Source organism: Camellia sinensis, chromosome 15, assembly GCF_055761805.1.
Source record: "Camellia sinensis isolate YWXY chromosome 15, ASM5576180v1, whole genome shotgun sequence".
NCBI lineage: Eukaryota > Viridiplantae > Streptophyta > Magnoliopsida > Ericales > Theaceae > Camellia > Camellia sinensis.
The window spans coordinates 86,739,771-86,763,492 of NC_138975.1; the positions used below are offsets into that span (position 1 = coordinate 86,739,771).

At 34.9% G+C, this 23,722-nt stretch overlaps 2 protein-coding genes and 2 long non-coding RNA genes across 8 annotated transcripts; 2 read left to right on the forward strand and 2 right to left on the reverse strand.

Moving 5' to 3' along the window:
• The first annotated feature begins 2,413 nt into the window (after nt 1–2,413).
• Nucleotides 2,414–3,714, forward strand: LOC145812732 (uncharacterized). The gene is made up of 3 exons (XR_014356232.1): nt 2,414–2,536; nt 2,643–2,701; nt 2,981–3,714. It is a non-coding gene; the product is annotated as an uncharacterized LOC145812732 (long non-coding RNA).
• Nucleotides 3,715–3,833: 119 nt separating this feature from the next.
• LOC114259336 (uridine/cytidine kinase UKL1, chloroplastic) lies at nt 3,834–14,738 on the reverse strand. 2 transcript variants are annotated; one of them, XM_028199349.2, is made up of 14 exons: nt 14,406–14,738; nt 14,067–14,158; nt 11,367–11,436; nt 11,077–11,195; nt 9,963–10,059; nt 9,230–9,309; nt 7,259–7,453; nt 5,963–6,046; nt 5,806–5,866; nt 5,084–5,144; nt 4,787–4,880; nt 4,585–4,657; nt 4,348–4,430; nt 3,834–4,265 (listed from the first exon to the last, which is right to left on the reverse strand). In XM_028199349.2, exons 2-14 carry the CDS (start codon nt 14,112–14,114, stop codon nt 4,119–4,121), a joined length of 1,212 nt encoding a protein of 403 aa, XP_028055150.2. In that variant the 5' UTR covers nt 14,115–14,158; nt 14,406–14,738; the 3' UTR covers nt 3,834–4,118. The 2 variants fall into 2 exon arrangements, with proteins under 2 accessions (XP_028055150.2, XP_082763937.1); XM_082907811.1 differs by lacking the exon at nt 14,406–14,738 and having other exon boundaries at nt 14,067–14,286.
• A 156-nt stretch (nt 14,739–14,894) lies between these two features.
• On the reverse strand, nt 14,895–23,430 carry LOC114259339 (uncharacterized). 4 transcript variants are annotated; one of them, XM_082907828.1, is made up of 8 exons: nt 23,160–23,418; nt 21,981–22,027; nt 20,467–20,514; nt 20,300–20,383; nt 17,670–17,953; nt 16,721–16,864; nt 16,345–16,550; nt 14,895–15,340 (listed from the first exon to the last, which is right to left on the reverse strand). In XM_082907828.1, exons 5-8 carry the CDS (start codon nt 17,915–17,917, stop codon nt 15,174–15,176), a joined length of 765 nt encoding a protein of 254 aa, XP_082763954.1. In that variant the 5' UTR covers nt 17,918–17,953; nt 20,300–20,383; nt 20,467–20,514; nt 21,981–22,027; nt 23,160–23,418; the 3' UTR covers nt 14,895–15,173. The 4 variants fall into 4 exon arrangements, with proteins under 4 accessions (XP_082763954.1, XP_082763953.1, XP_082763951.1 ...); XM_082907827.1 differs by having other exon boundaries at nt 21,981–22,040; XM_082907825.1 differs by lacking the exon at nt 21,981–22,027 and having other exon boundaries at nt 23,160–23,430.
• LOC145812731 (uncharacterized) lies at nt 18,525–20,077 on the forward strand. The gene is made up of 2 exons (XR_014356231.1): nt 18,525–18,659; nt 18,987–20,077. It is a non-coding gene; the product is annotated as an uncharacterized LOC145812731 (long non-coding RNA).
• Nucleotides 23,431–23,722: the final 292 nt, after the last annotated feature.

Genomic DNA, 23,722 nt, shown 5'->3' on the forward strand with positions numbered 1-23,722 from the left:
GGATTAAAAAATTCTCTAGACTACTAATGCTAAAAACTGACTATTGAGTGCAACATATAAATACATTTTTCATAACAAACAGGTTTTGATCCGAAATGTCCTGGACGGACTGCGATGAACTTGGGACATTAAGCATTGTGGATCATGTCATCTTTCCATTGTTTTTGAAATTACGATGAATTAATTTGATTTTTTTTATTTTTTTTTTCATTTATTCATATTTATGTTCCCTGTGTGTTCATTAATTGCATGATGCTGGTTGCAGGTGCTGAAAAGGTAATTAAATGGGCTCTAGGCTACCAGTTAATGGAGTGTCCGCAAAATAATGCTAACTTCAAAGCATGTTTTGTCTGCAAAAAGGTATGAAACATCTTCCGTGGTTGGTTACTATTTATGTTACTGTCAGTTAAAATATAAATCATAAGAACGATGCAGCTGTGAATTCTATTCCACATTGTAATTCTGGCAGCATCCAATATGGCCTTGATGCTTTACGGGAAACCCAGACAGACCTGAACAGCTTAGAGAAGTCGCTCAAGGTGAATTCTATTCTAGTACTCCCTCCGTCCCAAAATAATGGTCCCTTTTGGGGAATCCAACTTTTTTTGGTAGTACAATTATTGTACTTTTAAAAAGTTGGTTTTCCAAAATTACCCTTTGATAGTACACTTTTTTGAGAATATCAATGTCATAATTGTACTTTTTATATTATTTATGAATTTAAAAGAAGGGCAAAATGGGAAATTTATATTATTTTTGTACTTGATTTTTGAAGAGGGACTAATATTTTGGGACAATGAAAAATGGAATAAGGGACTAATATTATGGGACGGAGGGAGTAGTATTTTCTATATATAATTTCTGATATTTCCATTTTCTTCTGTAGCTTTGCAGTCAAATCACATAGTGATTGATACATAATTTTAGGCTTCTTTCTTTCTTTCTTTCTTTCTTTCTTTCTTTCTTGGTTAAAAGGCATTAAAATTTTAAGTGATTATGCTGACCAACCTCAGGATGTTGTAACGGAGAATGAATTCGAGAAAAGACTCCTTCCTAGCTGATGTTATTCCATCCACCTAATGAAATTGGAGTGAAGTTTGATGATTGGAACGTTTTAAAATACAGAAACACCTGTTTCACCGTAGGGTGTATGAGAAGACTATTGAATAACTTAATATATATATATATATATATATTGTTGGGTCATTTCCTACAACTTAAACTTTTGAGATAACTGATAACTTAATATGGTATCAAAGCTCAAGATGAGAAAAAGTCTTGGATTCAAGTCTCCACATTTGCATTTGGTCCTCGTTTGCTTTCTTTCTTCTCTCTATGTATGGGTGTGAAGTTGCACGTGAGGAAGGGTGTTGAATAATTTAATATACATTGATGGGCCCATTTCTAGTAGCTTAAGCTTTTGGGGTAACAAGTGGTTACCTAACAAAGAAAACTAGGGCACTTCAGTTATCAGCCATTTCCAAAGTCAGTCCTAAGAATGAAGGGTAGATGAATCTGACGCAGATACACTACATCAACCCAAGTCCGTGTAACATAGACCATAAGCATTGTGTCATATATATTTCCTTTGTTACACAATAAGCATTATGTTGTATATCCCTCCCTTGTTATCACTGTGCTTTTGTAGGTTCATGGCTCTACTTATCATAGTGGAAAATTTGATTGTCATGTTGTTGATAAATAGTTACATAAAATTTAAGCAACTTATTTTTATCACCAGCCTTCCAAGGGAATACTTCTGTTTGGACCCCCTGGAACAGGAAAGACCATGCTTGCAAAGGCTGTAGCCACTGAAGCAGGAGCAAATTTCATCAATAGCTCAATGTCCAGCAGCGCTTCGAAGGTTATATATAGATATATATATATTGTTAACTAGTTATCTATTTCGATGACTAGGCTCTTAACATTTAAACTCTCTGTTTTCATAGTGGTACGGCGACCCTGAGAAATATGTGAGGGCAGTTTTCTCTCTAGCCAGTAAAATTGCTTCTAGTGTTATATTTATTGATGAGGTGATCCTTAAAATATCTACTAATTATTTACAATACAGCATTTTGGTTGTTTCTATATTTTTACTGTGTACACTTCTTCCGTATAGGTTGATAGCATGTTGGGACAGCGAAGAAATCAAGAGCATGAAGCCACACGTAAGATGAAAAATGAGTTTATGGTGAATTGGGATGGCTTGGCTTGCGCACAAAAGATAAAGAAAGGGTGTTGGTAGGTACTTGCAGCCACAAACAGACCTTTCGATCTTGATGAGGCTGTTATTAGAAGGATGCCACGATGGTAAACTTAGAAAAATCTTGACACTGTATTATTCAACATCTTTGATTGCAAAATTGGAAGCTTATGGTATTTTTAATATTTCTGCAGATTGATGGTAAACTTACCAGATGCTCCAAATAGATCTAAAATTTTAAAACTAATATTGGCAAAGGAAGAATTGCCTCCTGATGTTGACTTTGATGCAATTGAGGGAATGACAGATGGGTTTTCCGGACGTGATCTCAAGGTTTTTCCTTGCCTTTCTCATCAAAGTGCTTCGTGTCTCTTAATATATGCAGAGTAAGTAATTACTCTGCATTGGCAAAATTTTTAATTTCTGTATTATATTGCAGAAACTTTGTGTCACTGCTGCATACGGTCCGTTAGAGAGATATTGGAGAAGGAAAGGAAGGTATAGTGTTTCCTCTTAATTTCATTAAATAACATACATAGTTTGTGATTTATGGCCATCGTTCTGAATCTTCATGACTCGTTACCTTTTGTCAAACATTTTAAAATATGTTTTTCTCTATCTAGGAAAAATAAAAATATTTGTATGGCTTCATGAATCATCTGCAATCTCTTCTCATCACACTCTAATTCTTCAACTTTAAAACAAAAGTTTCATTTGCAACAAACGCATATCGGAACAGGTTTACTGATCACTTTGTACACCTTGAGCTTTTGACAGAAGAAGGCTGTGATGAATGAGAGTTCAGACATTCGGCCAATAAATATGAACGACTTCAAGTATGCCCGAGAACAGGTACAAGAACCTACAAGCAAAAGATAACCTCTCTTCATCTTTTGTTCTCATGTGATTGCTTCATAATGTCTTTTTTGTTTTTGGTTCTCCTTCCAACTCTACCAATTCATGGCAACAGGTCAGTGCTAGTATGTTAACTAAGTCTATGAACATGAATGGGCTACTACAATGGAATGAGCTATATGGTGAAGGAGGTTCTCGAAAGAAGACAAGTCCGAGCTACTACATATAAAGGGCTTCTCTCTCTCTCTCTCTCTCTCTCTCTCTCTCTCTCTCTCTCTCTCTCTCATACCGAATACTTTATTCTAGCATATATAGTTTTCTCTAGAATGTTCATGACAAAGGTGGTGTTTTGTGTTTTGCTTTGTTATAGGCTGGTGAATCATGAATTTTTCATGCGTCTTTGGAATTGTCAATGCTCATTTGTTCAATCAAAAGATTATTGACCAAAAGACAGGGAGTTAACTAAATCAAAAGAATATCACATTAGTTTTCATTGTAAAATGCGAATTTCTCAAACACATTAGTTCAAATATAAACAATTGAATGAAATGTATATTTAAACAATTTATTTTTGTTTAACTTTAAATCTGAACATTTTACTTTTGTTCGGAACTTTATATCCGAACACCATGTGTGATGCGTACTGAGAGTTGTACGGTGTGCAGATAGATTACCCGAAAAGAAATAAATAAATAAAAACAGAGACCTCAAATCATGACTGGTTGGTTGACATCAACAGCAAATTATTCATACTTTTGAATGTTTACTAGAGAGATGATCTCAAACATATGTATTATGTATATATTAAATTCTAGGGCTTTATGTACGTACCTCCTTGAAACACAGTAAGCAGTCTGATTTAAGGAGAAGAAATGTGAATGCATGCAATAGAATAACAAGCACAACTGAGAAAACAGTGCAGCCAACTAGCTATAATCAGATCCCATTCAAATGCAGATTGATCTGCACTTTCAGCTCTCTGTATATGGGACTAAATCCATATCAAGGTATTGACCCATCCATTACTAGATCGTAATCTCTACATTTCAACGACAAAGGATCAGTCATCAGTGCCAAAGTACCGATCACCAAACTCTCCCATACCTGGTATGACACGGAATTCTTCATTCAATGCTACATCAATCTCCGAGGTGACAATTTTCAAGGATGGGAACCGCTTGCAAACACAATGTATTCCCTCGGGGGCCTAGATGCAATATAACACAGGAATCAGTGCATAACTATTTTTTTTTTATAAACTTGAAACCAGCAGAGCAGAAATTACTCACAGAAATGAGATTTAGAAATATTATGTGGGATTCTGGAACTCCTTTCTGTATCAGTAGCTCGATGGCTTGGTTAGCAGAGTTACCTTCAAAGAAGCCATTATGGTTTGTTAGGTCACAGAAATGCAGAAAGATAGAAACGAGACAACCAAGCCCATTTTGCACTACATATATTGGAAGATATGCAAAAGAGACAACCAAACTGGAGAAGCAAAAAAATGAACAAGTTTGATTAGTAACCTGTAGCAAGAACTGGATCGAGAAGCAAGACATGCCTTTCCGAAATATCCTTGGGAAACTTTTCATATATAAGCTGGTTAAGAGATGACAAACTGTTATAAATCGATCATATGATCCTTATATGGGAAAGCAAGTCCCCGAGGAAGGGGGCAAATAATACTTTTTTTGTTTGAAAAAAAGGGGGCGGGACAGGGAAAACCACCTGCTTCCCATTGTCACCATCACGGTGGATCAGAATTTTTCCAATTTTTATTCCTTTGTAACAAGCACGCAATGCGTTCTCCATACTTTCACCACTGTCAAGACATTTATGCAATATAACCAGTTACCCAATGATAAATCACCCAATTAGGTGGGGTCAGATACCTGAATCCCAGTACCATTGGCAAGAAAATTGGCTCCCCGTAAGATCTTTCTTTCCCATTTTCATAAGCAATTTAAATAAAATTCTTTCCAAAAGCAGAAGTGCACCTCTATTAATACCTGATTTAATTCTTACCTTCGAATGATGGAAACTCCACACAATTTCTTGCAAAAGTCAACCCCAGTATACATTGACCCTGCATTAGTATGCCAACAAATCAACAACATTTCTATTTTTGTGTAGACAATCTAAGAAACAACATTTTGCAGTCTTTCAAAACAAAGACACATCTAGACCTCCGTTTTTTTCTTTTTTCTTTTTTAATAGACAGCAATGCACTTTTTATTCATGTCCTAGAAACAAACACGAACAAGAAACAATAGGAATCTATCTGTTAACAAAGAGCTGAAGATGTCAGGAAATGTCAATTTCAGTTATCACAGAAGACTACATTACTATTAAGCAAAAGAAAATGCAAATTGAGTAAGAAGAGTAAAAATGAACTAGATAAAATATTTCATATTCATTCTACCATCACATTCTAAAAGGACAGCATCATCATTGTCATCAGTCATTAATCTGCAAAAGCTAATGCCAACAATTTGGTGCTAGTTTACAAATCCTGTTATATCCTACCCAAAGCCAACACACACACACACACACACAAAATAAAAGGTATATAAGGTTCTCCTCAGTTTACATTCAAATAGCTTAAGGAAAACTTAAGATCAAAGGAAGTACTCCAATTATTTCCAAATTTCATGAGTGAAGATAGGGAGATGGGAAAAAAAGAAAGAAAACAGAAAGAGTTGAATTTGAGTTCAAGCCATGTCACATATTTTTCTCTTAAAACACACCTGTTGGAGTAACTACTTGTTTCTCAGTAAATGGTAAATGGCCAAGGCCATGCTCCACAACCTGAAAGTCAAAATCAATACAAGCAATGATAATATCTTTGTTCTTTTGATCTTGGGTAAATCAATGATTTTGAAAAAGCTAAATAGTTGAAAGTACCAAACGAATAAGCCGATCCGAATAAAATACAAAATCATGCTTTGATATACCACAATCTCGAATCAGTGTATGCATTCCTCTTATCTGCAATATAGGTCTCCAGAATAAGCATAACTAAAACTCAAAGCTACAAAAAAAGAATGAATTCGAATTGGAATCACAAGGAAATAGAAAAAATATTAAGAATATTATGTAGATGTGAAAGACCTATTTTCACCTGTAATCTAGTGCTAACACATTGGCTTTGTTGGTGTTATTGTTGTTTGACCCTAAGTTAATTTACATAATGACCCAGCATCCCAGAAGTAAAAACCACAATAATGTTACTATAATCAACCATAAGAGGTCCTCTCAATCCTTCACAGTTAATTAGCTGTAGCTCAACCTTGATGCCATTCTCCGTATCTATCCAGGATGATGCCTTTTCCTTGGTCCTATTTTTCCCTCTCAGAAGTTGGTCTAGTTCAATAATCAATGATAATTAAGCATCAGGAGGATTTTAGGACCATGAGAAAGATTGTCACACCAACCCTCCCGGAACCACAAATAAAAAAAGAAGGGAAACTTCCCAATGAGTCCCTACTTTTCAAGTGAAGTTTCCATCAAGTCCTATTAACACATGCACTAGCCCTCTCCGCATACAGTTAATAGGACTCAATAGAAACTTAATGGAGAAAGTAGAACTTATTTGATATTTTCCCAAAATATAAAGTTTGATTTACACTGATCTACCCCGAGGTTTCTAACAAATATACATTAGACTTTGGGATTTACATCCCGCACATTGTTGTTTCCAAATCACATTATAAATTCACCACGGGCAAGGACCACTTGCACACTTGCCAGAATTTTTTCCCTCACCACCAACAATTTGTCGAGGACCACCAAGCCACCCCTAATGGAGGGTGATAAGGAGAAGAGAGATATTTAGTTGGCATTTTGACTTGGATGTTGGGTCATGCTATTCAGGCAGATTAACTTTCTGAATACACTCTGAAATTATGTCTATCCACTAATATACATTGCAGGTAATTTCAAAAGACTACTTCCCATAGGACACATAAGTCGGCCCACTCGGTCAGATGACTTAGAGTGATTAGCATTTTTTTTTCCTGTTAACAACATTTATTGACAACCTTCGATAGGAGAGGCCAGTGTAATTTCCAAAACCATAGGCAAAAGGTATTAGTCAGGAACCTCAAGGAGAAATGAGAACATTGTTGCTCAGTGAGGCAAGCTAAGGCCAAATGAGAAATGCAAAACAGGGGAAAATTAAGAAGAAACATAAAGATGTACCTGGAATGTTGACTGAATAACATAAACATTGGGATATATTTTGCAGAGATCATGCTGACCAAGTTTTGTGCGGATATCTTGGACAATTAAATCAATGGCGACATGATTATCACCTCCCCGGGGTATGATAACATCAGCATATTTTTTTGATGGCAGGACAAAATCATCAAAAGCAGGTTTCACAAACTTTGCATACTGCACAATCAAAATGGCACTTGCAAGGTTTGTTATCTCATTATAAGGAAGTCAAGAATTTAAATAAGACTGGTGGCATCACACAATTACTATTCCTAAAGTAGCAAGAATAATATTAATGAAGAATTAGAACCAGATGAGAAGATGCTTTCTTAGTCAAATCCAGACAAAAACATAATCTCTGTGCTGAGCTGATTGTATTGTAACTGACAAATTTCTACTCTCTCGTAAACTCCCATGACAGCAGTTCTCCAAGCCCCAAACTAGTTATTATTCCTTTTCCTCCATAAAATCCTCTGGTAAACTTAATAATAATAATTAAAAAAAATAAAAATCCTCTGGTAGATTCCACATAAGCATTTTTGTGTAGCATTAATTGAGAGTTACACCAACATAATGCAAAACTCGTCCATTAAAGTATCTGCTTCAGACAGCAAGCAAGCAAGGTACAACACATCAACTAAATTATATCATGCAAAAGATTTGCAGGCAAGCTTAGTTTTGGTTAATGGCTCTGCTTCTGTTTCTTTGTATATTCCCAGTATATAAAGATTCTGCCACTTTTGGCACCTTTAACAAATACTTTATTTACCAATAAAGGAAAAGAAAAATCATGTATAAGATTGAACTCTTGAACCAAGTATTTGTGACTGGCTACATGTATCTTCTCTGACATTTAATTCTACCTAGTGTATCAAGAACACATTATAAACACTCATAGGTGGAGAAAGAATCAGTTCCTACCCCTTTCCTCCAATATAAAGATATTTGAACTTGTAGTCCCGATGCATTGTCGGGAATTCTGAGCCCATGTGCACACCCTAGTAGTGTTTAAAATATGCTATATGGATTTATTGTGTCTCATGCTCCCTAGCCTAGCCACCCATCTTGGTAAATGGTTTCAGAGTATTTAACCATAAAGTGTAGACCAAATTGTCTATCTTATACACTGTCCTACCTGCTCTCGTTTACAACTAAGTTTTGTAGAAAATGCATCAATTACCTCTATTTGGCCGATTTTTCAGAATTTATTTTCTGAATAAAAATTCAAAAACTAGTTTGGTGAAAAAACGGAAAAAAAAAAAAAAAAAAAAAAGATTAACAACACTCATTATTTTCATTTGGTTCTCTTTTTTGGAATGGAAATAATTTTTGAAAATTCAAAAATATTTTTTTGGCGATTATTTTTGTCACACAAGTTTCTAGTTTTTCAATTTTAAAAAAAAAAATAGAAAACAAGTTACTCAACCAAACAGAGCCGACCCATCCAAGCATTGTAGCCAAAACTGCATAACCTTCAACTTACAAATTCAGCATATCATATAAAGTGGAACGTACAAAAAAAGGGGACTACATCCATAAAGTCCCAGCTAACATCATCATCCTAAAATAATAATCACAACAACAATAACACAGTAATACTATATGCATTGCAATTATTAGTTTCAATTTTTAATCAACAAATAAATAAGTCGAAAAAACGGAAGACAGAGTGTTGATGGAGAGTCTCTCATAATGATCAGCAGCTTCCTCAAAAGGTTTCGCAAAAATTAGCTACTCCTTGGAAATTGAATGCCAGTAGCATTTTTGTTTTCATCAAATGAAGAAAGCAAAACACTTTAGACAATTGAGGAAGCGGCATATCCCTGGTTTAGGTGAATAATAAATTTTCAGCAGAATCCTAAATTTGGCAGTACTAAGAAACTTAAATCAGGGCTTCAACCATTAACGGTGAGTAATAACAAGAAAGATGTTAAGGTAAGTAAAAGGGCTTGCCTGTTCAAGCACAGAGTTTAGGTCCCTACCCCTCTCAACTGTATCACGCCTTATTCTACGAGCAAGCCTCACATCAGCATCTATAACAATTGCAATACCAGTCAACAAATAAGATAGCAAGACAAGGAATTAATGGGGAAAAAATTGTGGTAGATATAACAAAGAAATGCCTAAAACATTATAAAAGTATATCATCAATGGGACATGGAACAAATATCAGTGTATTAAAATGGTTACCAGTTAAAACCTAACCATATCTAGCATAGAACATGATAATATTATTATAATATTTACTAAAAAAATTCAAGATAATATATGCAAAACATGAAGATAATATAGAAATACTTGAAATACCATTAGTTAGGAAAAGGATGGTGTCTTACTATGGCAATCAAAAGGCAGCTATCCATGGTTAACATGTGCATAGGAAATACACAAACATATACAAACTGGGCACTGTGTCAACCTAAAAGAGTGAATTACGATCTCATTTACTGAGGCTTGCGTAGCATATTTAACATGACCTCTAAGCATTGAATTAACTACGTTATACAACATTGAAGTGTGATAACACGTGGAGCCCCTTAGGAATTGTGCACAAGTTGAAACAAAGCCTAAAAGCATTGTGTAACCACAATGCCCAGCAAAACAAAGCTGTAATAATAAATTGCTACTTAAATGACAGATTTTACAGGATAATACATGAGCAACAATCAGGGTGAAGGAGTGAGACCTGTGTCAACAAAAATCTTCATATTCATCAAGTTGCGGACACGTGGATCATGGAAAACCAGAATTCCCTCCAAGATGATTACATCAGATGCATTTACCTGACAAAGAATTTTGAACTTGTAGTTCAGAGAAGTTAAAAGGAAAATTTATAAATTGAACCCGAGGTTTGCACAAGAACAATAATAGTAATAGCACCAGAACTACCCTCTCAAACATTAAAATCTCTGAATCGGTACACCAATCACCGGGATTGATCAAAAAGAAAGGCAACCAAAGGGAACAATTACTCTCTCTCTCTCTCTCTCTCTACACAGAAACAAAGAATATTTACAATTCAGACAATGAGCACACTGGTCATCTTGTAAATGGTGAAGATGCCTCCTGAAACATTGGAATCTGAATATATTGTACCTATAGGGCTGTAAATAGGCCTCAAGGGTCATAAAATATTCTTTCCAATAATAAAACTAAAAATAGACTCGATGATTTAACATGAAAACCCTATAAGAAACTCCTCCCACAAGATGAAAACTGCGATCCTAACACCCAAATAATCCACTTAGCAAATCAAACACAGACAAAAGGAATTACAACAATACCCAAGTTCACCTAATTCTGAAATCCTCTACATACTCCACTAGTTCGGCTTGGCTCGGTCAGCCTCCTTCGATTTGTTGGATAACCACAAGGCTCCTCACCTCAATCTTCGTACTTCGACAGCTCCGATTACCCAAACAGTCATGGGTGTCAAGATGATGCAATGTCGTGCAATTCAAAGTGCGTGAAGGCTTTTGTTTAAAATGTAGGAGAACGGGGATTAAAAACCAGTCAAATTAGGCTAATTTTTGCTGGGGCAATCGATTCCCAGGAAATCCCTCCTAGTGGAGATCGATCCCCTTCAGTGGCTATCGATCCCTTTGAGTGGGGATTTGATCCCTCAACAATCCCTCATAGGGATTGATCCCCAATCAATCTCCTGTAAATTTTGGATAAATATGTAAATTGAGGTGCGTCATCTATTCTATGGATATATGGTTACGAAGGTCACTACACCAGTGAAGAGTAGATATATAGTTCAAGTTGAAGGAATAAACAAAGTGATGGATAGAACATACCTGCCGGAAACTTTCCGAACACCTGCAATGGTTTTTAAAATCATATATTGGAACCTGTACAGATTGGGTACGTCTGAGTTTCTCAATGCACTCTAGAAACTGCTCAGTGTCAAAAGCATCTACACACGAACAAGCATATAATTAAAAGATTTACACAAATGCTCCCCAGCAAGATGCTACTGAAATCTAGTTGCAGCATATGTTCAGCAAAGCTGGAAGAAAATTACCACCAGAGCTTATTTACAACTGAAATTAAGTAAAGGGCTATATTTAATAATTAGTTTGATTACCGGGATGATCGAAATTATATTCATGCACACATTTTGCTTCTTCAGCTGTCAAACCACGATAAAATGAATCCTACAGATAGCCAAACCAAATATATATCAAGAAATTTGAAAAGGGAAATTTTCTTTAATAAAAGAATGAACCAAGGCAAATTAGTAAGGACTCAAAGCTAACCCTTGATGCAATATTACAGTGATTGAAATTTACTAGTTTCTCCCACAGTCCCTTAATAAACTAATACAAAGAAAATTGAAAAAATAAATAAAATTAAAAAGCAAGAGTCTTTTTATCAAAGTGTTGTTAGTTCTTTCTATTAATAAAAAAATCCAAACCTAAGAAGCACAAATATGGACACAGTGATTTCAAAAAAAAATGGGGACGCGGACATGATGGGGGCACATGCAATAAAAAAAATTATACATTTTTATTTGCTATGTAGATTAATATTACATCTACAAACAATCAAAATTAACAAAAACTAACACTAAACATTGTCATATATGTCTTTTTTATGAATGGCCTATTAACTATTTAAATCTAAGCAAAAAGTAATAAACATTCAACATCCAACATTCATTAAAAGCACTAAAGAGGGGAGGAAACTAGTTGTCATGTCCCCATAAAACAAATTAATTAAATGAAGGGACATAGCAGCTGGTGTGTCCTGTACGTGTCTCTGTGTCTGACACCATTAAGGCACCTATTTTGGAGTGTCGATGCTTAATAGTTCCAAACTAGTACAAGTTATAAATTATTTCCCAATCTAGAGTAGATTTTTCCATATTGTAGACATATAATAAAAAATGTACGGTACTCCCAAAAAAAAAAATTTACGTAAAGCCTCCACTTCGATTAGATGCTTTTAAAGCCTTCCACACTTCATAAAAAATACAGTTGCCATTCCAAATAGTGGCTTTTAAAGCCATCACAAAAAGTTGATGCTTTGTGCTAGCGTGTAAGTAAAAAAAGCATACAATTTAAATGCTGGCTTTATATGGTACAAAATGTCCATATTTAATAGTTCTAATTATTCCTAAAGCCTTTATTCTTTGCCTAGGTTTAAAAGCCTCCATTCTTTGCCTAGATTTTTTTAATATTTTCAGGATGAAACAAAGCCTTTGTTTTGAATGGAGATTTTAAAAGCCTTTACTTTATGTGGAAGCTTAAGTAGATGCTTTCAAAACCTCTAGTCAAAACGAAGGCTTAACATTAAAACTTTAAACTTACTTTCTCCTTATGTGGAGAAACCAACACTACATTGAGAAATAGTTTCCAATCAAAACTAGTTCGGGATTTTTTTTTTTCTTTCTAAGAAGGCAATATTTTGGTCAAAAATTTTAAAAGCACCAATCAACTTCAAAACTCAAGAAAATTGTCAAAAAATCAAAAAGTACATTACATGCACTACCGTAGAAGTTCAAAACAATAAAGCATGAAATTTGAGTGTCAGTTACCTTAAAAGCACCAATCAACACGAACTGCTCAAAACATCTACTAACTTGATATTCTAACATAATAGAAAAAGCATTACAGAACAAGTTTTCGTACCTAAAAATGAAATTGTGTAAATAACAATATCCATATGTTTTCTTTAAAGTACTTACATTTTTACTATTTATTTATGGAAAGCTTAATTTAAGGTACACGACTACACGTTATTTACTCACCTTATGTATTAGTGATGTATTAATGAATACCTTCGATATTATCACTACATATCAAGACAAATTAAGGAATCTTCAATGGTTGATACAAATCCTACAATACATTAGTGGTACTTATATATTGTCGGCATGTCAAATACCGCACCAAATTTCCAGCTAATAAAGACAATGTCACACTCTTTCTACCTATGAATATCATAACAACCCTGTAAGAAAGCAATCATGACAGGTGTACACTATAAAAGTCAAATGCATGCAAAAAAAGATTATTCCTTTAATGACGGCTTTGACTTCTATATAAGCACACTCGAGCATGAAGCATGTTTGGTTTACTAACTATTCCATACAGCAAAAGAACAACTCCTATGTCGACAAAATCTCCTTTCTTTGTCTCTTTGTTTGAATTTTCAAAGGATCTTCCTACTCTGCATCTAAACTACAGGTATTGGTTTACTAACAAGGGCCACCTTTCACTCACCCACACTCACACAGAACATCTTGAGCTTGCTAGGGCAACAAGCTTCATTCCACAATCTCCCAAGAGGGTAAGACTTCAAGGGATGGACTCGATTGAACTTGAATCTTACAAAAGACGCCACTCTATGAGGGAAGTCCCCGAGTCGAGTCTTTGCGGGTCGAGTCGAGTCGCGAAAGCCTTCACTTTATTGATGGGACATTTTGATTGCCGGACAAGTGAGTAGTTGAATATCTAACAAAAGGACTAAGCTTAAAGAGGACCATAGACCCAAGAAAAGAAGGTCTTCCATACGGCATCTGTTTGCGAATCCATGATGTAGTGGATACATCTCCGATAAAACAATTTTGATTTTATCCTCGCTTGAAAATAAAAATGATGTTCTTGCTCTGGGAGAAGGAAAAAAAATAAAAATAAATTGCTTACATAGAGTAAGATTTAAAAATATTTAGAGTGTAGCATATTCAACATGCACAATTGGTGACATCAAAGTAATAAAAGGTAAGAAAAGTGTATGCACCAAAATTTAACCACTTGTTAGAGAACAACAATGTCCAACAAACCTGATTCACAAGCACAACGCGATGATCATGAAGTTGTTGAATGATCATGTCACACACTGTCGTCTTACCAGAAGCCGTACCTCCCGAAACTCCTACTCAATTTTCACACCAAAAAAAAAAAACACTTGATCAAATTGAAATTTCTTCTCATTGGAGCCCTAAAACACAGAACTGATAGTTGAAGCAAAAATAGTAAAAAAAAATATTTTAATTGATAAGAAAATCGAAAGAAAGCTTTCAATCTTGCAATTGAATGCGGAGAATTTATATCTGCCAATCAAACGGAGCTTACGGTGAGATCAGAAATCGAAGGAAATGAAAAGGAAAGTGAGAGATTACCGATGACGAAGGGCTGTAGGGTTGAGGAAGATGAAGAAGAAAGAGGAAGCGCCGGCGAACGACCAGAAGAAGGAGAAGAGAGGAGGCCGTCGAGTCGCAAGCCTGAGAACTTTTCATTGCCATCAAATTATTAGAAGATTATGAAATATCTATACCTTAAAATGGTGATTTTTCTGAAAATAAAAATTGACATGAATTGAGAAAAAAGTATTGCCAAGAAGGTTTTCTCTCTCTAACATGCTATCTTCTTATTTTTGTGCCATGTTCGAATCTTGAATTTGTAAAGCAAAAAGAAAGAAAAATGGAAAATTGGAGGAAAAAAAATCTTGAACTAGATCATTTTTTTCCCTACCTAAAAAAAACAAAGACTATAAACATGTACAACTTAGGACTTAATTTGAAAGATGCAATGCCTTGCTTGTACACAGCATGCTACTAGGGTTCAGTGTCACTGTGACAATCCAATAAAAGAAGCTGAACAACATCACATGAACAAAACTAATGGATCTGAAATGAAAACTTGGTAAGCAGTTTGAGTAACAATACATTAAAACTCCAACCCTTTGCCCCATCAAGTTCGGGGTTCATAACCACATAAAACCATATCTTAATTTAATATGTTAAAATACAAATAAAGATGCAGAAGCAGCAATACAGTCTACAGACTGCATCTCTACTACTAGAAAACACAAAATCTACACTTTTTCCACTATAAGAGAAAACAAAATGAAAAGAACAAGGATGAGATAGAAATAAAGACTTAGGACCCTAATCACTAGAAGATCTATCATCATCATCGTCTTCATGATCTCTAACAACCTTCTCTATGAGCCTCTGCCGAACTCCTTTGAGGACAGCTTCTCTTGATGATGGTTCGCTTCCACTTTGCCCATCATTGAGAACAGGATCAGACTGGCAGAGAACCAAGGCAACACCTAGCAATTTGGAAAAAGTAACAGAGTTGTTAAATCCGAATACACCTCGGGGCCAGAAAACTTGAATAAGATATAAGTCATTTCAGATCAGTTTCTACACTTACAGAAGCATACCTAGTATGATCTCATAAACCCTCAAGGACAACCAACAAAGCTCTTATATGACAAAACAGTGAATTCATCAAGGAATTTGTTAAATCAAAAACAACCCCAAGTATATGTGACTATTATAGTTCCAAGACATGCTCAAGTGCAGAAGATAGAGGGTGAGCTCAGATGAATGGTGAATCTGGTGCCCATACGTGTATATCTGTGCAAGAGCCCTATATCCATAGTGAGGTATAACTTCCATCAATAGAGAAGAAGATGAAAAAGCACCAGCACCCGTATAGCCCAAATAGATTTTTGGATTCACATGCACACTCATGCATTTATGTTTGATCCTGTTGTTTTTCTGAAGGTTCACTTGATGCACAATAAATCTCATCACAATTAATGATCCATTCTATAGTCCAGAAAACAAAGTATCCAAATAGCTATAAATTTATAACTAACCACTTCAAAATACTTAACATTGAAAAAAATCAACTATAAATTTCCTTGTTCACATGATCCATACACTTGAAACGCATTAGTCTGATTAGAAACCATACCTTCCCACAACAACTATAATTTGAAAATCATGTCAGACAAATATTTTCATCTGCATTCATGTTTCTTATTAAAACAAATTAGAAAACAACGAAAGAGGAGCAAATTCACATGCTTATGCAATTTGGTCTGAAAGCATTTCAAAATTTCTTTTATTGTATAACAATTTTGGAATTCAGAATCTCACTTTTGATGACACGATATCTACATATAAGCTCATGATAACTACATACACTAACACAAAGATCTAAGAAATTCAGATTCTTAGAGAAACAGCAACTTAATGGCACATTCCAAGGGGCATAGAAAGAACGATAAAAACTATTGAAATTGTTTTAGATATAATAAGATACCTTCAGGAGTACATCTGCGCCCAAAATTATGCAAGCCCACATAATTTGCCTTGACAGCACTATTATTGTACACCAAAAGAGTTGGAAGATTACAATCCGGATAGTTAGGAATGCAGTCAGTAGATATTATTTTAACAAATTTCGTTGCCGGGTATTTTGTTGCCAGCTGTTCCAAGCATTGCAGAAGAAGCCCACATTCTGGGTATCTATAAAAAATTTAAAACAGATGACAACACACACATGGATACGCATTTACAAATGTATAAGAATCCAAAGAGGTATAATAAAAAGAATGGAGCTGTTTAAGAAGTAACAACAATCAATTAGATAAGTAGTGCAACAATGGAACTATCAAATTTCCAGGAATAATTCTTACCCGTCCTTGTACAAAATGACGACGACCCAAACATCTGGTGGAGCCTGGGAAACCTCGCGTACAAAATCAGATCCAGAAATTGGAACCACTGATCCATACCTCTGAACCTTAGCTGCTTGTCTCAATTCTCCCAACCTCTTCTTCCTTTTAATGCACACAATGCAATCAAATTAAGAAATATTCAATTAAAACATACATTTTAAGGCAATAAGAGCATCTCCAATCCTTCACCAATTCTTTCATCAATTTGATGAATAAAGAACAGTGAGCTCCAATCATTTCATCAAACTTGTATCAAATCAAGGAGATGCAAAATTTTCACCAAATCAAGGATTAACTAAATCCTTCACCAAATTTTCAACAGTCATATTATTAGTCAAATTTGATGAAATTTTAACAAGAGTAAGGTTTGGAGATGATTTTCTTTTCATAAATAAATGATTAAAACAGGATAAATTTGGAACGTTATAAAAAGATTTGATGAAAAAAAAAGTAAGGATTGTTGTGTTCCATACCAGATCAAGCATATAACCAAAATTTCACTCAAATTGATGAAGAAGAAGAGTAAGGATTGGAGATGCTCTAATGTGATTTTTTTTTTTTATTAAAAAAAAAAAAGAACGAAAAAAAAAAAGAGTTAGGTCCAATTTATGTTGACGCCATGGAACACTTGTCAGGAAATTAGGGCTCCAATTATCTTCAATGAACTGTTACCACGAAGTTCAGGACAATCGTTCAAGGGTTTTGATTAAGCTACCAGAAAAGAAACAAAAAGAAAAAAATTCAACTTTTTCAGGTAAAAAACCAAAATAAACAGCAAAAAGAAACTCAATTTAACTGAGCCAATAAACTGTATGAGTGAAAATAGCTGGGTTTTTTAATTGGGTTTCCTTCGGATTCTTGGGAACCAAGCGCATAATTAGGAGAATCAGAAGACGGAAAATGATACCTGTACTCCTGAAGGAAACGATCGTCGTCGAGATCGGGATCGTCCTCGAGATCTTCGAGTTGTTCTTCGGTCCTATCATCGATCCAGGCTTTGTCTTTGTGTTTAGAGTCTTCGTCCTCGGCGGGCGTGAAAGATGGGGGCTTGAATGCAGGGGGCTTCGGAGGGAGGTTTCCCAATTTTCTCTGAATATCGTCCCATTGAGTCGAAGCTCCTTCCACGTCCTTGTACACGAAGTGATAGTTCGCCATTTTTGAATCTCCGATCAACCCTCTCTCTCTCGAGATCTGCTTCGATGAAGTTCGGTGTGTAATAACGAATTACGGGCTTGCAGATAAGTGGGCCAAAGGCCTATAATTATTCGGTCCGTTTACGATCCTGATAAGTGGGCTATAGGCTCACAATTATTCGTCCCCGTTTACGACCAGTTCTTGGTTCATAACCATCCCACTCAGGGCATAGTGTTTTAACGGTGCAAGGATCCTCTGTGCTCAAATAATTCTATTCCCTATTTCAATTCATTCACAATCACTCGATATGTCTTGAGATTTTTACATTTTAAAATTTTCATATGATCCAATGGTTGTAAGTGAATTGGGATAGAAGACATGATTATTTGAGAATAGAGGATTGTTGTAGATTTTAACGAATTACAAGGGAAAGATTTTGAAGGATGGGTTGAATCATTCAAGTGTTTTGACAAAAAACTTGGTGATGGAAATATGTGATACAAACTGTCCCATCTATGCGGAAAGCACAGATGTTTGCTACCAACTTTATTTTCTTTTAAGTCGTGATTAAATAATAAATGTCACTTGTCATATAGGTCCTTGGGAGCTTAGCATCTCAAATATCTACTGTGATTCAAGGCAAGGATAAACCAACATACGCACCTAATCGTGATGATGGGGATATGTGCATTGTGCTCAATGCGAAGGATATTTGTGTCACAGGAAGGAAACTTACGGACAAGTTTTATCGCTGGCATACTGGGCAAGTAACCAATTTTCTAGTGCTGACTTCTTATTGCATGAAAATGAAATATTTCTGTATGGTTTTCTTACCCCATTCAAATTTATAATAAAAATGTGTTAAGAATCATAAGACTATATTTTGGTGCTGTGGAAATCTGCTATGACTTTCTCTTAGCAACTTCTAATACATAGATTGATTTAAAACACGGACTAGTCAAATGCTGAAAAAACATTAGTAGATGACTGTCATAGTATGACATCATTTATGCAGTTAACCAAATGTCCCAACTTTATGTATTTTTTGTGTAATATTTCTATCTTAAAAATGAACTATTTTAGCTCATAGGTACATTGGCCACCTCAAGGAAAGAAGTTTAAAAGATCAGCTGGCAAAGGATCCTACAGAAGCAAGGTTTTAAAAACCGGACCGGTGAACGAACCGGAAAAATGATCGGGTGAACGGGTCACCGGTTCAACCGGTGGGTTGAACCGGATCGAACCGTGACATCATAATGATGTCATAAATAATTTTTTTTTAAATATAAATTAATAATTTAAATATTAAATTTTCGATTTTTTTAAAAAAAATTCTTAAATATTTTTAGTGATATTTTTCTATACTTAAAAAAAAAAAAATTCAATCATAGCCAATCTATATAAAGAGTCGAACTATTATGTATCTACATATAATTTTCAACTGTAAATTACTTTTTATTAACATAGTGTTTGATTAAATGAAAGAATTTTAGATACTAAATGAAATGACTATTTTTCATTGCATCTATCTACACCAACAATTAATTTAGTGCATATAAACAGGGGTTGGAGGAGTTAAATTAATTATTTGGTTTTGGTAGAGAGTTGATTAATCACAACAGTGTGCATCGTTTGCCTGAAAGTTGATTACTCCTTCCGTCCCAAAATATTAGTCTCTTATTCCATTTTTCATTGTCCCAAAATATTAGTCCCTCTTCAAAAATCAAGTACAAAAATAATACAAATTTCCTATTTTGTCCTTCTTTTAAATTAATAAACAATATAAAAAGTACAATTATGACATTGATATTCCCAAAAAATGTACTATCAAAAGGATAATTTTGGAAAATTAACTTCTTTCAAATGCAATAATTGTACTACCAAAAAAAGTTGGATTCCCCAAAAGGGACCATCATTTTGGGACGGAGGGAGTAATAATAATTATTTGGTTTTGCCCGAAAGCTTAACATCACAGATTCACAGTGTGCATAATTCCTAAACAGAGCCTTCTTCAAGTGTTTTATTATTATTATTTTTTTTTTTTATCAAAAGTTGGTTTTGATTTCTAAACAGAGCCTTCTTCTAAACAGAGCCTTTTTCAAGTGTTTTATTATTATTATTTGGTATTGATTTCTAAACAAAGCCTTCTTCTTCTCCTCTCTAAAAAAAAAAAAAAACAGAGCATTCTTCAAGTGTAGACCCAAGTGTTTTATTATTATAATTTTTTTTTTATCAAAAGTTGATTTCTAAACAGAGCCTTCTTCTTCTCCTCTCTAAAAAAAAAAGACAGAGCCTTCTTCAAGTGTAGACAGATCGGAGATTCAAGTGTTGATTTTGATTCAAGTGTAGACCCAAAATTTCTAAAAAATAAAGAAAAAGATCAAAGATCCATCAAAATAATACCTGGGGAGGCTGGAAATTGATTCGTTAATGGCGGAAAAAAATAGAGAAATTGATGTCGTCCTGGAGGCTTGTAACGGTGCGAATCTGTGTGTAATTTGAGAAATTGATTCGTTAATGGCGGAAAAAAATAGAGACAGTTCGGCTGCTCTTAAAAGAGGAAGAGATACCTGTGCTGTGTGAAGAAGTGAAGAAGCCCTAGCCGCTGCTCTCTGAATCTGAAGATCAACAAACAAAAATAAAGCTAGATCAGAAAAAATAAATAAATAAATAAATAAATTATATATATACAAGCAAACCGTCCCAGTTCGATCAACCCGTGAACGGGTCAACCGGTTCACCGGTTTAACCGTGGGTTTCACCGGTTTTCAATAAATACCCCGATTTTTACACTTGGCCGATTTAAGAGGGTCAACCGGACCGGAACCTGGTCCGGTCACTGGTTCAACCGGTTGAACCGGCCGGTCCGGTCCGGGTTTCAAAACCTTATACAGAAGTTATTCGCAAAGCTGTCCTACGCATGCTTCCAAGAAACAAATTGCGTGATGTAAGTGCTATTGCAACCTCTTTCCCTGTTACAAGAGCTAATTAAATCCATTTGAAATTTCGGATCTAGTTTTTCTTTCAACTAATTGGATTTTGTTTTGTTACTTTCTTGACCTCTCAAGCTGCCTTTATAGAATTAGGAATGGCAACGAGGCAGGGCGGGGCCGGGGATCACACTCCCCGTCCCCGATCCTCAAATTTTCCCCGACCCCAGCCCTGATCCCCGACGGGAACTCATAGCCCGGTCCCATCCCCGCCCCCGATCGGGGATCCCCGACCCTGAAAAATCCCCGATTTTTTTTTTTTTATCTATAAAAATCTGTAAACATAGATTAAAATATATTTGAGACGATGAAGACAATTAATATGGATTAAAATATATTTGTAAACCTGTAGCATTGCCATACAAAATAACCTGTAGCAATTTTAAAATACATTTGTCCAGCAGCATATATACAATCTGTAAACCTGTAACATTGCAATATATACAATCTGTCCAGCAGCATCTGTACATGTTTAAAAAATCCTATCACACACAACTTTCATCCTATCACAAAGAACTTAAAAAATTCAACATAATCTGCCAATATATACAATCTGTCCAGCAGCCCACACGCACAAGAAAATTCAACAAGTAGCAAAGATAATAATTAATCCCAAGCACAACCCGCAAGGGATAGGCTACCCAAAACTTGAAATTAAAAATAAAAAAATTCCCTAAAAGAACCTGTACTTTCAACTCTTACAGCCTGTAGAGAGGGAAAAAAACATTTATAGAATGCACATTCAGAGCCCAACAACCTGTACTTTAAGCTCCCCTAAAAGAATTGACATAATAATGGAAATATCATATATACTTCGGCACAACACAAAACCTAGAACTCAACATTATTTAGACACACTTCAACGCAAACATCCCATTCTATATCAAGTAAATTTGTTATTACCATAATACGCAAGTTGTCCAAGTATCATAAATATAAAATGTCAAAACCATATATTCATTACCGCATATGGGAGAATAGAGGATAATTGCATGGCCAAAAAGTTGCCTCACAGAACCAAGTAAACTAATGTCAAAACAGAGTGATATTAAGAATGCATAATGAAATGTAAAATGTAAAATAATTCAGCATACCCGTTCTCATTCTGCAGACATGGTCATGGCCAAAACTGAAAGTACATCTGCTAGTAAATACTGTGTTAAAAGGAAAATGTGTACTCATGTTATCAATGGATTTTTTTTATACTAGGAAAAAGGTTTTAGAATTAAATTTATCGATTTATCTTTTAAATTAGTCCTATTTGATCAACTTAATTGCCAAAAGAGGATAGAATGTCACATAAGGGTAAAACTGAATCAATTTCAGAAGTTAGAGAATTATTTGAATGAAATTAACAAATTAACAAATTTCAACTTTGAAATTTATTTCTTAAAAGAAGTGAATGATGTAAATTTAAAATTGATAAAAAATGTGAGTCAGGTTAGAATAACTATGGTCCTACATATCATTTTCTTAGTAATTTTTCTACTATTAGAATTGTTGTTCTCTTGATAAGTAATATATAATCAAAATAACATCAAAATAATAATCACAACAGGTTATGACTAACAAATTAATCTTCAAAATTAACAAATTAACAAATTTCAACAAATTAATCTTCAAAATTATGACTAACAGGTTATGACTAACAAATTAATTTCAACAAATTTCAACAAATGACTAACAGGTTATGACTAACAAATTAACACCATCATCTTCAACATCAGAAATATATAAAATAATTCCTACACACAGAAAAAATTGTTGAAATTTGTTAACATCATCAAATTAACAGATATCTTCAACATCATCATCTTCAATAATGAACAATGAACAATAATTAGGGGAGATCCATATACTCATATTCAGATAAATTTAGAACAATGAACAATAATTAGGGGAGATTTATATACTCATATTCAGAAATCTATATATTCATCTTCAATAGTGAACAATGAACTAATGAACAATGAACATCATCATCTACACAGAATAAATAAATTTAGAAAAAAAAACTGATCTATATACTCATATTCAGATATATATATATATATATATAATCAGATATATTTATATAAACAGATATATTTATATATATATATATAATAAATAAATTTAGAAAAAAAAAAAACACACACACACAGGTTGAAGAAACAGATCCATACACTCAGTCTCAGATATACAGATCTAAAATAAACAGATCGATATACTCATATATATATATATATATATATGTAAACCCTAGATCCAAATCCCTAGAAAGAGAGAGATACCAGCGACGGAGGAGCGTCGGACCGTCGGTGAGGGAGGATCGGAGGATCGCCGGTGGTGAGAAGGGAGGCGCGGCGGTGACAGATGAAAGAGAGAGCGAGAGACCAGTGGCGAGCGAGAGAGAGAGAGGAGCGCCGTGTGTGAGTGAGAGGCTCGGTGTGTGAGGGAGAGACCAGTGGCGATGGCGAGCGAGAGAGAGAGAGAGGAGCGCCGTGTGAGTGTGAGTGTGAGTGTGAGGCAGAGGCTGTGTGTGTTTGTGTCTCTGTGTGAAACCTTAAACAAATATATATATCCAGGGACAGAACTGTAATTTCACCTCGGGATTGAGCGGGGCGGGGCGGGTCTGAAACACCTATCTCCGTCTCCGGCCCGGACACCATCGGGGATGAATTTTTGAATACCATTCCCGGCCCGTAGGGGATAATTTTCGGCGAATAACCACTGAATTCGGGGTCAGTATGTCGGGTCACCGTCGGGCCGGTTTCAGATTGCCATCTCTATATAGAATAGCATCATGTGTTCATAATTTATAATGAAAGACAATTAAAAACCCCAAAATAAAAGA

Excerpts from the sequence above, each read along its gene's own strand:
- LOC114259336 (XM_028199349.2), bottom strand. The coding sequence starts at position 14,114 with ATGATCATTCAACAACTTCATGATCATCGCGTTGTGCTTGTGAATCAG. Across the intron at positions 9,310-9,962 it reads GAAGATTTTTGTTGACACAG|ATGCTGATGTGAGGCTTGCT; the intron begins GTCTCACTCCTT and ends CAATTGTTATAG. Across the intron at positions 4,266-4,347 it reads TATTTCTAAATCTCATTTCT|GCCCCCGAGGGAATACATTG; the intron begins GTGAGTAATTTC and ends TATTGCATCTAG.
- LOC114259339 (XM_082907825.1), bottom strand. The coding sequence starts at position 17,917 with ATGGCGAACTATCACTTCGTGTACAAGGACGTGGAAGGAGCTTCGACT. Across the intron at positions 16,865-17,669 it reads CGTTTCCTTCAGGAGTACAG|GAAGAAGAGGTTGGGAGAAT; the intron begins GTATCATTTTCC and ends GTGCATTAAAAG. Across the intron at positions 16,551-16,720 it reads GTCATTTTGTACAAGGACGG|ATACCCAGAATGTGGGCTTC; the intron begins GTAAGAATTATT and ends AATTTTTTATAG.